Source organism: Salmo salar, chromosome 20 (assembly GCF_965601325.2).
Source record: "Salmo salar chromosome 20, fSalSal1, whole genome shotgun sequence".
In the NCBI taxonomy this organism is placed as follows: domain Eukaryota; kingdom Metazoa; phylum Chordata; class Actinopteri; order Salmoniformes; family Salmonidae; genus Salmo; species Salmo salar.
This window is the reverse complement of record NC_138310.1, coordinates 1,405,342-1,419,473: the sequence shown is the minus strand read 5'-3', so window position 1 is coordinate 1,419,473 and position 14,132 is coordinate 1,405,342. Positions and strand designations below refer to the sequence as shown.

The 14,132-nt window shown below is 41.1% G+C and overlaps 1 protein-coding gene across 2 annotated transcripts in view; it reads right to left on the bottom strand.

Moving 5' to 3' along the window:
• Positions 1–14,132, bottom strand: part of atg16l1 (autophagy related 16 like 1) — a 64,193-nt gene that overhangs the window by 30,084 nt on the left and 19,977 nt on the right. For both annotated transcript variants that reach the window (XM_014159976.3, XM_014159977.3), the window contains exons 6-8: positions 3,087–3,338; positions 2,494–2,559; positions 1,946–2,032 (exon numbers count right to left, since the gene is read on the bottom strand). In XM_014159976.3, coding sequence (XP_014015451.1) covers positions 1,946–2,032; positions 2,494–2,559; positions 3,087–3,338 — 405 coding nt within the window. The remainder of the gene's footprint in view (positions 1–1,945; positions 2,033–2,493; positions 2,560–3,086; positions 3,339–14,132) is intronic.

Sequence of the window (14,132 nt, the reverse complement as noted above, 5' to 3'; positions counted from 1 at the left end):
GTCCAGACTTTCAAGGGCTTTTCTTTATTTTTACTATTTTCTACACTGTAGAATAATAGTTAAGACATCAAAACCATGAAATAACACATGGAATCATGTAGTAACCAAAAGTGATAAATCAAAATATATTTTATATTTCAGATTGTTCAAAAAGACCACCCTTTTCTGTGATGACAGCTTTGCACACTCTTGGCATTCTCTCAACCAGCTTCATGAGGTAGTCAATTGGAATGCATTTTAATTAGCAGGCGTGCCTTGTTAATTTGTGGAATTTCTTTCCTTTTTAATGCATTTGAGTCAATCAGTTGTGTTGTGACAAGGTAGGGGTGGTATACAGAAGATAGTCCTATTTGGTAAAAGACCAAGTCCATATTATGGAAAGAACTGCTCAAATAAGCAAAGAGAAACAACAGTCCATAATTACTTTAAGACATGAAGGTCAGTTAATCAGGCACACTTCAAGAAGTTTGAATGTTTCTACAATTGCAGTCGCAAAAACCATCAACGCTATGATAAAACTGGCTCGCATGAGGATCGCCACAGGAAAGGAAAACCCAGAGTTAACTTTGCAGCAAAGAGTGTGTTCATTAGAGTTACCACCCTCAGAAATTGCCCAAATAAATGCTTTACAAGTTCAAGTAACAGACATCAACTGTTCAGAAGACAGTGAGTCAGACCTTCTTGGTCGAATTGCTGCAAAGAAACAACTGAAGGACACCAACAAGAAGAGACTTGCTTGGGCCAAGAAACACAAGCTATAGAAATTAGACAGGTGGCAATCTGAACTTTGGTCTGATGAGTCCAAATTTTAAATTTTTGGTTCCAACCGCTGTGTCTTTGTGAGACGCAGAGTTAGTGAAAGGATGATCTCTGCATGTGTAGTTCCCACCGTGAAGCATGGAGGAAGTTGGTGTGATGAAGGTGGGGTGCTTTGCTGGTGACACTCTCAGTGATTTATATAGAATTCAAGGCACACAACCAGCATGGCTACCACAGCATTCTGCAGCGATATCCCATCTGGTTTGTGCTTAGTGGGACTATCATTTGTTTTTAACAGGTCAATGACCCAACACACCTCCAGGCTGCATAAGGGCTATTTGACCAAGGAGAGTGATGGAGTGCTGCAGCAGATGACCTGGCCTCCAATCACCCGACCTCAACCCAATTGAGATGGTTTGGGATAAGTTGGACTGCAGAGTGAAGGAAAAGCAGCAAAGTGCTCAGCATATGTGGGAACTCCTTCAAGACATGAAAAAGCATTCCAGGTGAAGCTGGTTGAGAGAATGCCAAGAGTGTGCAAAGCTGTAATTAAGGCAAAGGGTGGCTACTTTGAAGAATCTCAAATATATTTTGATTTGTTTGACACTTTTGGTTACTACATGATTCCATGTGTTATTTCATAGTTTTGATATCTTGACTATTATTCTACAATGTAGAAAACAGTAAAAATAAAGAAACACCCTTGAATGAGTAGGTGTGTCCAAACTTTGACTGGTACTGCAAGTATTTGGATTATATATTTATTAGTTGAATATTGGAATGTATTTGGAAATACACCGCGTATTTTCTAATAGAACAAATAAATACTCCCATGCATTTCAACCCAGGTCCGTATGGTACTTGGATTTATTTTATAATTTAAAAAAAAAAATCTGAATAGTGGGCTTTTTATAGTAAGTTAATTTGAAAATGTTGATTTGGGCCACATTATTTGAAAATACTCAAATACACAGAAAATATGTATTTAAGAACAAATCATTTGAACCCAGGTATGGTATAAACAATATGCCGACTTAAGATTTCACCCAAGCGTTTCATAGTGGAGCTATTTCCATATCGTTTAGATCTATCAAATTCTTAGATCTACATCATGTGTGTAGAATTGGCTATAGGGGCCGTTTCTGGACAGGGTTTCACTAAGAATATGTTTGAGTCACACTCCCACCTGGGGGTGCGGCTGAGCGGCCGGTTAGGAGAGGCCTCTCTAGTGCCTTTCCCAGAATCCTCAGCTAGAACCTCGATGTCGTCATCCCTGAGAACAGGAGACCAGAAAAGTCATAACCACCAATCCTAGGGCTGAGTCTCAATTGTAATTCCTTGATCCCTCGCATCCGTTCTTGCCATAACTAACTGTGTAGTGAGATATGCATTTAAATATTTAAAATTGTATACATTTGATTAATAAAATATTTAAATGAGTCATCTTCCTCAAATATTGAACCGAGAATGAAGGACTTTGCAACAGTAAAGGAAATCTGATTGGTCCTCAACTCGTCGCTCAAACACTTCATTCAGGATAAAGTGGAGTTAGCCTGCCACGGAAAAGGTTAAAGCTGATGCATTCCTTGCCAAAGAAATGTACCTGACAAAAAGGTGAGTCACCCCGAGTTGAGTTAAGAACTGACCAGTTTAGCTCACAAACTACTCTATTCTGCTTCGTAGTATATCCCTCTGCTCAGAACAGTCTGTGGTTCTATGGTAAATAATACTCACGGGTCCATGGGCAGGGGCTCCTTTGCAGCGTCTGCAAGCTCCTTCTGAAGCTTGGCTTGCCTGCGCCTGGAACGAAAAGCATGAAAATAACTAGATAAAATGCACCCATTACTGGATTACACAACCTAAACACTTATTTGGAAGGTTTTACTTAAAAATGAATGTGACATGTGGTCATCCTGCCTGCTTTAGTTGAATCCATTGACTGCTAGTTGCTCCGGATAAGAGTGTCTGCTACATGATTAAAATACAAAAAGTAGTAAAATTGCATGCAGGCCACTTGGGGGCACCTAGAAGATCGATCGCTGAGCCACAACTGGGTCTCCAAGCCTTCTCAGCTCCAAGCCACCCACCCAGTTGCTCCATGCACCCTTACCACAATAAGATATGATACAATTAGAGCTGAGTCAAGCTGTGATGCCCTGGTTCACTCACTTGTAGGTTCGGTTTATGTAAAATATGGAGTGCTAAAGCTTGGAATCAATAAAATGTGACAGAGACAACACAAGGTTGTTTTCCTCAAGAAATAGAACATGCTTCATATTTTGTTTCGTTGCCATGATACTTCCAGGTATCAGGACAACCCCACTTACTTGCAGTCTTTCTCGTTTTCCGCATTGAGCTTGTTGGCCTCTTGGGATTTCTCAGCCATCCAGCGCGACACCAACTCCTGGTTGTCATCAGTGGTGCGCCGCAGCTTCTCCTCCAGGGCACCGAAGGTGATCTGCAGGGCGTCGTACTCATCCTTCAGCGTCTGGTTGGCCTGCTCCAGGTCCTGCAGCTGACCACGCAGCTCCCGGCACTCTCCCTCCAGCTCGGCAATCTGCCGCTGGTACTCCTCCATCCTGGCAGATGAGATTGGCAGAAACATTTAGTCATATCAGGGGGAAAAGAAGGAAAGACGATTTGGGATGGTCAGCTGCAATGTCAAATAATCTAATCTGACCACCATTTGCCTCACGCATAGAGTTGATCAGGCTGGCAACTGGCAACTCTTTGATTGAGGCCTGTTGAATGTCCCACTCCTCTTCAATGGCTATGCAACGTTGCTGGATATTGGCGGGAACTGGAACATGCTGTCGTACACGTTGATCCAGAACACCCTTAAAGTATGGGTCGCGACGTGTTCGAGTAAATTTATAATTATGTCATTAATTACTAGAATTGATTTGGCCAAGTGCAACTGTGCTCCCTGTTCAGTGCGCTCTGCTTAGCAGCGGTGCCTCTGCTCAGCTTGGCAGCGGTGCCTCTGCTCAGCCTGGCAGCTAAGCGAGTGGGAGGGAGATGTGCTTCGTGGTTTACCGGATCTTTTTTCGGCAGTTTTCTTGAAGATCACTCCGCAACCCACTAGCCGCAGCGCTGTCGTTCAGCAGCAGATGGGCTGTCTGCCACTAACTTGTCATTCCCACTCACCGCTGTCATCGAATTGACTCAAGCTAGCCAGAAGTTCTGACAGATCAATCGTTTTGAAACAAATACAGTGATGAGTTTCTCACTCTTGGTTTCATACAAACATTGACAAATAACGAGGAGCGCCCACAATGTGTTGTGTGGAGAAGTGCTTAGTAATGGGTCTCAAAACGAATAAATTAAAATGACACGTCCTGACCAAACATCCACAGCATGACAGTAAACCCAGGGACCCCTTTCAGAACAGGGTAGAATGCTTCAGGCAGGTGCGCAACTTTCACTGGGGACGGGACATGTCCCCCCCACCTTCTGAAATTGCATTTTTGTCCCCCCCACAGTTTGATCATTGCAATGTGATACACAAAGTAGCAACAGTGTGCTTTGGGACCATGCGGACGCCTCCGAGCGGTTGGGTAGGCTGTTTGGAGTGTTCAACCGGCTGGATTTAAGACCTTGCGGACACCACAGAGCGGGCTGACATGCTGTGTGAAGGCAAAGCTCCTGGAAGGCTGGCTGGACCAGCATGGGAGAGTTGAGCATAGTTCAGTGTGTATGTGTTGTGCTCTTTTACCAAGTTGTAAAAGCAAGTAGAGCAAAAACTGGCAACTCTTTAGTTGACTGATGTAGCTGGGAAGGTAATTGCTGTTTAAGTTAACTAGTGTTTATTCACAGTGCTGAGCTAGTATTGTAACTGATGTAACTTTAGCTAATGTTTCATCCCCTCTTGACTGAGGTGAGAGAATCAGATACGCTAGCTAGTAGCTACAATAGCCAGGTCAGAGAGAGAAAGCTGGCCTAAAGTTGGCTAACATTAGCTATTGTTTTTGCCTCAATCCCACTAGACCGGAATCAAACAATGAAACCATCAGCCAAACGATTGAATCTGTTTTTTTCAGTGCAATGTCAGTTTAATAGGCCTGTATGGCAATGTAATGTTATTGAGCTGTCGGTTTCCCAAGCTAATTACCTACTTTTCACACTGACAATTTTAAACAGCTATAATGCTACAGGTTTCACTGTCATGGAGCACAGTAGAGGCCTGCGTGGGACCCATTTCTTTATCCCGCTCCCGCCCACATCCACAGCTTTTCATGCGAACTCCTCCCCCACCCGGTGGCTTTCTGTCCAACACCCACCCGCAGTCCCACAATGTTATTTTAGGTGTATGTGATGCAGCGCACTTCGCGCTTCAACCTCACGGTGGTTGAGTGCCCTCCACTTGTTTCCATTATCAATATCCTATTTACAGACACTGTTGTAAACTGTAAACATATTTAAGGTTACTGCCACATGTATTTAGCCTACTCTATTTCAGTGAGACCACACATACTAGGAGAGGTAGGCAACTGAAGTTGAAGCAGCGAATCGAGTAGGTGAATGCAAAAATAAATATTTTAATACAACAGGTAGGATAATGCATACAAAGCAGAGAGAGGACCATTTCTAAATAGTCTGCGGGACAACAAAAATATTTTCATCCCAAAGTCGCCTGTGACTGACCGCTGCGCCGTAATGATCCGTCGGGACCTGCAGTCATCCCACGGGAATGCAGCCCTCTAGTGCACAACACTGCTCACCAGCAGGGTCAGACAGCCAGGGAAGGACCAGTCCACGGGTTTTTCTGTATATTAAAAATATCAGTGAATGATACAAAGTTCCATCTTGAATTGATGGGTAGCTAGAGGAAAGTAGTTTAAGCTTAAAGCTACAGTCTGGAATCTGGGAATAATCGTAAATTCAATAATTGAACTGATTCTATTATTGGATAATATGATGTATAAAATGTTATGTACCAAGGTAATTATTTGTCATGCCTCATCTTAGGAGGATCAGTTGGTGACGTTTCAGCAGGGTCAGGGAAGACCAGTCTGACAGAGCTGAGGTGAATTTTTGCAGATACTTTATTCTCTCTGAAAAAAAATGGCATTTGGCGTGTCCAATGTTAACCTGTCTGGGCTAGGGGGCAGTATTTTCACGGCCGGATGAAAAACGTACCCAATTTAAACAGGTTACTACTCTGGCCCAGAAACTAGAATATGCATATTATTAGTAGATTTGGATAGAAAACACTGAAGTTTCTAAAACTGTTTGAATGGTGTCTGAGTATAACAACTCATATGGCAGGCAAAAACCTGAGAAAAAGTCAACCAGGAAGTGGAGGATCTGAGAATTGTAGTTCTTTCTAGTCCCTTTCGAAACTACAGTATCCGTGGGGTTACGTTGCACTTCCTAAGGCTTCCATTGGCTGTCTAAAGACTTCAGAAAGTGGTTTGAGCATTCTTCTGTCACTGGGCAGATAATAGGAGCTCAGTTTCTGAGTGGACTGCCTGGCAACAAAGGGATTGGATATGGGCGGTCACGCTGTTCCTTTTTCTCCTTGAATGCATATGCCATTGTCCGGTTTAACGCAATTTTACGTAAAAAAATACCATAAAGATTGATTTTAAACAGCGTTTGACATGCTTCTAAGTACAGTAATGGAACATTTTGACTTTGTCTCTGGTTCCGCGCTCGTGCGTTATGCCTTTGGATAAGTGATCTGTACGCATGAACAAAACGGAGGTATTTGGACATAAATATGGATTATTTGGAACGAAAACATTTCTTGTGGAAGTAGCAGTCCTGGGAGTGCATTCTGACGAAGATCAGCAAAGGTAAGAGAATATTTCTAATACTAATTCTGAGTTTAGGTTGCCCCGAACTTGGCAGGTGTCTGTATAGCTCACCGTGATGGCTGAGCTATGTACTCAGAATATTGAAAAATGTGCTTTCTCCGTAAAGCTATTTTAAAATCTGACACAGCGGTTGCATCCAGGGGTAGTCCATCTATAATTCTTTAAATAATTGTTGTATATTTTGTCAACGTTTATGATGAGAATTTTTGTAAATTGATGTGCACATTCACAGGACGTTTTGGTGGGAATACATTTTCTGAACATCATGCGCCAATGTAAAATGCTGTTTTTGGATATAAATATGAACTTTATCGAACAAAACATATATGTATTGTGTAACAATGTCCTAGGAGTGTCATCTGATGAAGATTGTCAAAGGTTAGTGCTTCATTTAGCTGTGTTTTGGGTTTTATTGACACATGTCCTTGCTTGGAAAATGGCTGTGTGATTATTTTTGTCTATGTACTATAACATAATCTAATGTTTTGCTTTCGCTGTAAAGCCTTTTTGAAATTGGACAATGTGGTTACATCAAGGAGAAGTGCATCTTTAAAATGGTGTATGTTTGAGAAAGTTGAATTATGACATTGTTGTTTTTGAATTTGCCGCCCTGATATTTCACACGCTAGCGTCCCACTTAGCCCATAGAAGTTAAAGGCAGGTCTGACAAACCTCAAGTTGATTTCCAAACTGAATAAAGGTTGGTTTTTGATGACAGAAAACAAGTAAAACAAAAATGTGAGGAAGACCTGGAAGAAGCTATTGATGATGATGATTAACTTCTCTAGGGCCAGTGGGACGAAATCGTCCCACCTACGTAACAGCCAGTGGAATCCTGTGGCGCGTTATTCAAATACCTTAGAAATGCCATTACTTCAATTTCTCTAACATATGACTATTTTACACCATTTTAAAGACAAGACTCTCGTTAATCTAACCACACTGTCCGATTTCAAAAAGGCTTTACAACAAAAGCAAAACATTCGATTATGTCAGCAGAGTACCCAGTCAGAAATAATCAGACACCCATTTTTCAAGCTAGCATATGTCACATAAACCCAAACCACAGCTAAATGCAGCACTAACCTTTGATGATCGTCATCAGATGACACACCTAGGACATTATGTTATACAATACATGCATGTTTTGTTCAATCAAGTTCATATTTATATCAAAAACCAGCTTTTTACATTAGCATGTGACGTTCAGAACTAGCATACCCCCCGCAAACTTCCGGTGAATTTACTAAATTACTCACGATAAACGTTCACAAAAAACATAATTATTTTAAGAATTATAGATACAGAACTCCTCTATGCACTCGCTATGTCCGATTTTAAAATAGCTCTTCGGTGAAAGCACATTTTGCAATATTCTAAGTAGATAGCCCGGCATCACAGGGCTAGCTATTTAGACACCCACCAAGTTTAGCCCTCACCAAAGTCAGATTTACTATAAGAAAAATGTTATTACCTTTGCTGTTCTTCGTCAGATTGCACTCCCAGGACTTCTACTTCAATAACAAATGTTGGTTTGGTTCAAAATAATCCATAGTTATGTTCAAATATTCTCTGTTTTGTTCGTGCGTTCAAGACACTATCCGAAGTGTAAAGAAGGGTGACGCGCACGACCCGTTTCGTGACAAAAAAATTCTAAATATTCCATTACCGTACTTCGAAGCATGTCAACCGCTGTTTAAAATCAATTTTTATGCCATTTCTCTCATAAAAAAGTGATAATATTCCGACCGGGAAAGCGTGTTTACATTCAAAGAGAGAGAAAATAAAAACATGGGATCCCCTCGTGCACGAGCCTCAGTCTGATGGTCCTCTGATAGACCACTTAACCAAAGGCGCTAAAGTTTTTCAGCCAGCGGCCGGAATTACATCATTCAGCTTTTTCCCGGGTTCTGAGAGCCTATGGGAGCCGTAGGAAGTGTCACATTACAGCAAAGATCCTAAATTTTCAATAAACAGAGCCAAGAAGCCCAAGGAATGGTCAGAGAGGGTACTTCCTGTACAGAATCTTCTCAGGTTTTTGCCTGCCATATGAGTTCTGTTATACTCACAGACACCATTCAAACAGTTTTAGAAACTTTAGGTTGTTTTCTATCCAAAGCCAATAATTATATGCATATTCTAGTTTCTGGGCAGTAGTAATAACCAGATTAAATCGGGTACGTTTTTTTATCCGGCCGTGTAAATACTGCCCCCTAGCCCTAACAGGTTAAGGGTTAAAAGATATACATTTTAACATTTTTTTTTTTTTTTTTTTACATTTTAGTCATTTCGCAGACGCTCTTATCCAGAGCGACTTACAGTAGTGAATGCATACATTTCCTTTCATGGATTTTTTTTTTTGTACTGGCCCCCCGTGGGAATCGAACCCACAACGCTGGCGTTGCATACACCATGCTGGCGTTGCAAACACCATGCTCTACCAACTGAGCCACAGGGAATGACGGGGGATTCAAACATATCTTAGACAAACTACAGTAATTTAAGAACATCCATAGAAAGAACTATATGCCAGTGAAACTGAATTACATGGACTCAGAAATGTCATTCCTCTGCTGAGGTGTAAAACAAAAGGGGACTCCGTTCATCCACCTCTGGCCTGCTCGCCTCCCTACCTCTGAGGAAGCACAGTTCCCGCTCAGCCCAGTCAAAACTGTTCGCTGCTCTGGCACCCCAATGGTGGAACAAGCTCCCTCACGACGCCAGGACAGCGGAGTCAAACACCACCTTCCGGAGACACCTGAAACCCCACCTCTTCAAGGAATACCTGGGATAGGATAAAGTAATCCTTCTAACCCCCCCCCCCCCCCCTTAAAAGATTTAGATGCACTATTGTAAAGTGGTTGTTCCACTGGATATTATAGGTGAATGCACCAATTTGTAAGTCGCTCTGGATAAGAGCGTCTGCTAAATGACTAAAATGTAAATGTAAAAAAATGGGACACATTTGCATATGTTATGTCTTGTGAAGGCTGGCTGAATTCTTTCAAAGAGTATGTTATTTTATCTCAACATGCCTACAGATTCTCCCTTTTCCTTGGTTTGTTTGCTTATCTGAAGAAACTATGAAACCAAGCACTTATAACAGCTAAGTAACGCATTTCCAATAACTGGAAGGTTGGTTATCCTCCCGAAATGTCAAGTTAAGTATCACTAGCTTTGATGTATTACAAGATTAAGGGTATACTGGGCAACTGTCATAAGGTCTGGATGCCTTACATGGAATATAGTGCAAATAAAGGAGTCTATTGAAAACTAGAGGTCGACCGATTAAATCGGAATGGCAGATTAATTAGGGCCGATTTCATAACAAATCGGAAATCTGTATTTTTGAAAGCCATTTTTTTTTTTTAACACCTTTATTTAACTAGGCAAGTCAGTTAAGAACACATTCTTATTTTCAATGACGGCCTAGGAACGGTGGGTTAACTGCCTTGTTCAGGGGCAGAACGACAGATTTTTACCTTGTCAGCTCGGGGATTCAATCTTGCAACCTTACGGTTAACTAGTTCAACGCTCTAACCACCTGCTTTACATTGCACTCCACGAGGAGCCTGCCTGTTACGCGAATGCAGTAAGAAGCCACGGTAAGTTGCTAGCTAGCATTAAACTTATCTTATAAAAAAACAATCAATCATAATCACTAGTTAACTACACATGGTTGATGATTTTACTACTTTATTTAGCCTGTCCTGCGTTGCATATAATCGCTTAGGTACACGTTGCTCCAACCATAAACATCAATGCCTTTCTTAAAATCAATACACAAGTATATATTTTTAAACCTGCATATTTAGATAATATTGCCTGCTAACATGAATTTCTTTTAACTAGGGAAAATGTGTCACTTCTCTTGCAGAGTCAGGGTATATGCAGCAGTTTGGGCCGCCTGGCTCGTTGCCGAACTGTGAAGACTATTTCTTCCTAACAAAGACAGCTGACTTCGCCAAACGGGGGATGATTTAACAAAAGCGCATTTGCGAAAAAAGCACAATCGTTGCACGACTGTACCTAACCATAAACATCAATGCCTTTCTTGAAATCAATACACAGAAGTATATATTTTTAAACCTGCATATTTATCTAAAAGAAATCCAGGTTAGCAGGCAATATTAACCAGGTGAATTTGTGTCATTTTGCATTCATTGCACGCAGAGTCAGGGTATATGCAACAGTTTGGGCCGCCTGGCTCGTTGAACTAATTTGCCAGAATTTTACGTAATTATGACATAACATTGAAGGTTGTGCAATGTAACAGGAATATTTAGACTTAGGGATGCCACCCGTTAGATAAAATACGGAACCGTTCCGTATTTCACTGACAGGAAAAACGTTTTGTTTGAGATAATAGTTTCCGGATTCGACCATATTAATGACCTAAGGCTCGTATTTCTGTGTGTTATTATGTTATAATTAAGTCTGATTTCATAGAGCAGTCTGACTGAGCGATGGTAGGCAGCAGCAGGCTCGTAAGCGTTCATTCAAACAGCACTTTTGTGTGTTTGCCAGCAGCCCTTCGCAATGCATTGCACTGTTTGACTTCAAGCCTGTCAACTCCCAAGATGAGGCTGGTGTAACCAATGTGAAATGGCTAGCTAGTTTGCCAGGTGCGCGCTAATAGCGTTTCAAACGTCACTCGCTCTGAGACTTGGAGTAGTTTTTCCCCTTGCTCTACATGGGTAACGCTATGGCTGTTGTCGATGTGTTCCTGGTTCGAGCGAGGAGAGGGACGGAAGCTATACTGTTAGACAGGCAATACTAAAGTGCCTATAAGAACATCCAATAGTCAAAGGTATATGAAATACAAATCGTATAGAGAGAAATAGTCCTATAATTCCTATAATAACTACAACCTAAAACTTCTTACCTGGGAATATTGAAGACTCATATGAAAGCTGGTGGTTCCTTTAACATGTTCTCATGTTCTGAGCAAGGAACTTAAACGTTAGCTTTTTTACATGGCACATATTGCACTTTTACTTTCTTCTCCAACACTTTGTTTTGCATTATTTAAACCAAATTGAACATGTTTCATTATTTATTTGAGGCTAAATTGATTTTATTGATGTATTTTATTAACTTAAAATAAGTGTTCATTCAGTATTGTTGTAATTGTCATTATTACAAATAAAGAAAATGTAAAATTATAATTATTTTTATAAATTGGCCGATTAACCTCTTGACGGTCACCTAGGATAGGGGGCGCCAGAGCGCATTTTGAAAGAAATTCGTGCCCATTTTAAATGGCCTCCTACTCAATCTCAGAAGCTAGGATATGCATATAATTAATACTTGTGGATAGAAAACACCCTAAAGTTTCTAAAACTGTTTGAATGGTGTCAGTGAGTATAACAGAACTCATATGGCAGTCAAAACCCCGAGACAGATCGAAACAGGAAGTGGAATTCTGAATTGCAAATCCAACTTCATCCCGCTGCCTATTAATCACACCGTGAGCTATGGTTCATTGAGCACTTCCTATTGCTTCCACTAGATGTCCCCAGTCTTTACAAAGTGGTTTGAGTCTCCTACTGTTAAAACTGAATGAATGAGACGCTGTGGAACGTGGTCACACGGAGAGGGCCATCACCATTATGACGCCGGCGCCCCTGGTTACCCTCCACTTTCGAAACACAATGCAATCGTCCCCTCTCTTGTTGAAAAACGCCCTGAAGATTTATGTTATACAACGTTTGACATGTTTGAACGAACCTAAATGGGAAAAAAATGCCTTTTCTCGAAATGGCTGTCCCGTGGCCGACGGAGCATTTTGATCAGCCTTCAGACGCGCTAACAAGAACAAGCTCTTGGAACATAAAGGAGTAATTTTTTCGAACGAAAATACATTTGTTGTGGACCTGGGATTCCTGGAAGTGCTTTCTGATGAAGACAACCAAAGGTAAGGGATTATTGACAATAGTATACAATACTAGATGTGATATGCGATTGTTCCAAGATGGCGCTGACCTGTAACGGTAGCCTATTTTTCAGAGTATCGCATCCCCTTTGATCGCAAAGTGTGATTACCCAGTAAAGTTAATTTTAAATCTGGCATTACAGGTGCTTTCAAGAGATATTCATCTATAAATCTTAGAATGACAATATTACATTTAAAAATGTTTTCGAATAGTAATTTAGTAAATCGTAGCTCTGTTTCATCGGATGCATTTGAGGGAAAATAGTTAGTCAATGTTACGCGCCGATGTAAAATGCTGTTTATATATAAATATGAACTTTATTGAACAAAAGAATGCATGTATTGTGTAACATGATGTCCTAGGGGTGTCATCTGATGAAGATTGTCAAAGGTTAGTGCTGCATTTAGCTGTTTTTTGGTTATTTGTGATGCATGTGGTTGGTCGGAAAATGGCTATGTGGCTACTTTTACGATATACTCCTCTAACATAATCTAATGTTTTGCTTTTGCTGTAAAGCCTTTTTGAAATCGGACAACGTAGTTCGATTCAGGAGAGGTGTATCTATAAAACGATATAATTTGAGAAAAAAAATGAAAAAAAAAAAATGTTATGCTAATGGCGATATGATTTTTTGCTGGATGTCCGTCCCGAGGCCGCACAGGGGTTAATCGGCATCGGCTTTTTTTGGTCCTCCAATAATCGGTATCGGCGTTGAAAAATCATAGTCGGTCGACCTCTATTGAAAACATGCCCACGTCAGGGGAGACACCCATTTAGGCAATCCCTAGCTGTTGGGCTGCTCAGTCCTGGCGGTCTGCCGTTCTGTGGGTTGTCACTGGCATTGGCCCAACACACCCAAAACTAAGACCCTAAAGCTGAGTTGGGTGTGTTGGGTTGGGGCGCTGCAGTGTGGTAAACCCCTAGGGACAGAACGGGGCAACCCAGCTAGTATGCAAGTAAAAATAGTTGTACATTACCATTTGTCCTGTGAGATTAATATGGAGAAATTGCTGTTTGTGTGTTAAATGTATATTTGAGGAGTATCTGGGTTATTTATAAAATTGTAACCTTTTCCTTGGGAATTAAAACAATTTAAGGTGGGAACTGGGAAGGAAATTGTATTGGGATGGAGTTGAGTTATTGACTAGACTGATGGGGGTCGGGCGTGCAGGCGGCTCAGGCTTGCTGCTCGGTCTGGCTGAAATTTGAGAGAGGATGTCTTAGTAAAGACAATCAAAAGTCTGTAGTTTTTCAAGAGTTGTTCATTTGTTAGTCTATTGGTTAAAGGTGCAACACAATATTTATTACCGAATTACCTTTGATCGAGTTGTCTTATTAATCACTTAAACATATTTAATAATGATATCTTACCTAGCTAGACTGGGCATTTTTGCTTACTTTTTATTCTAAATAGAGACGGCTTATTGGATTGTGTATAAATGCAGGAAATTAGCTTTAGATGCCACCCCCAAAAAAAATCTGGGAGAGGACGACCCCCCCCCCCCCCCCCCCACCCCACCAGGTTACGTCACACCCACTTCTAAAACCAAAGCGGCACCCCTGGCTTCAGGAAACAGTGCTTCAACAGTGGAATAGTAAGTCAGCTCTCAAGGCATTG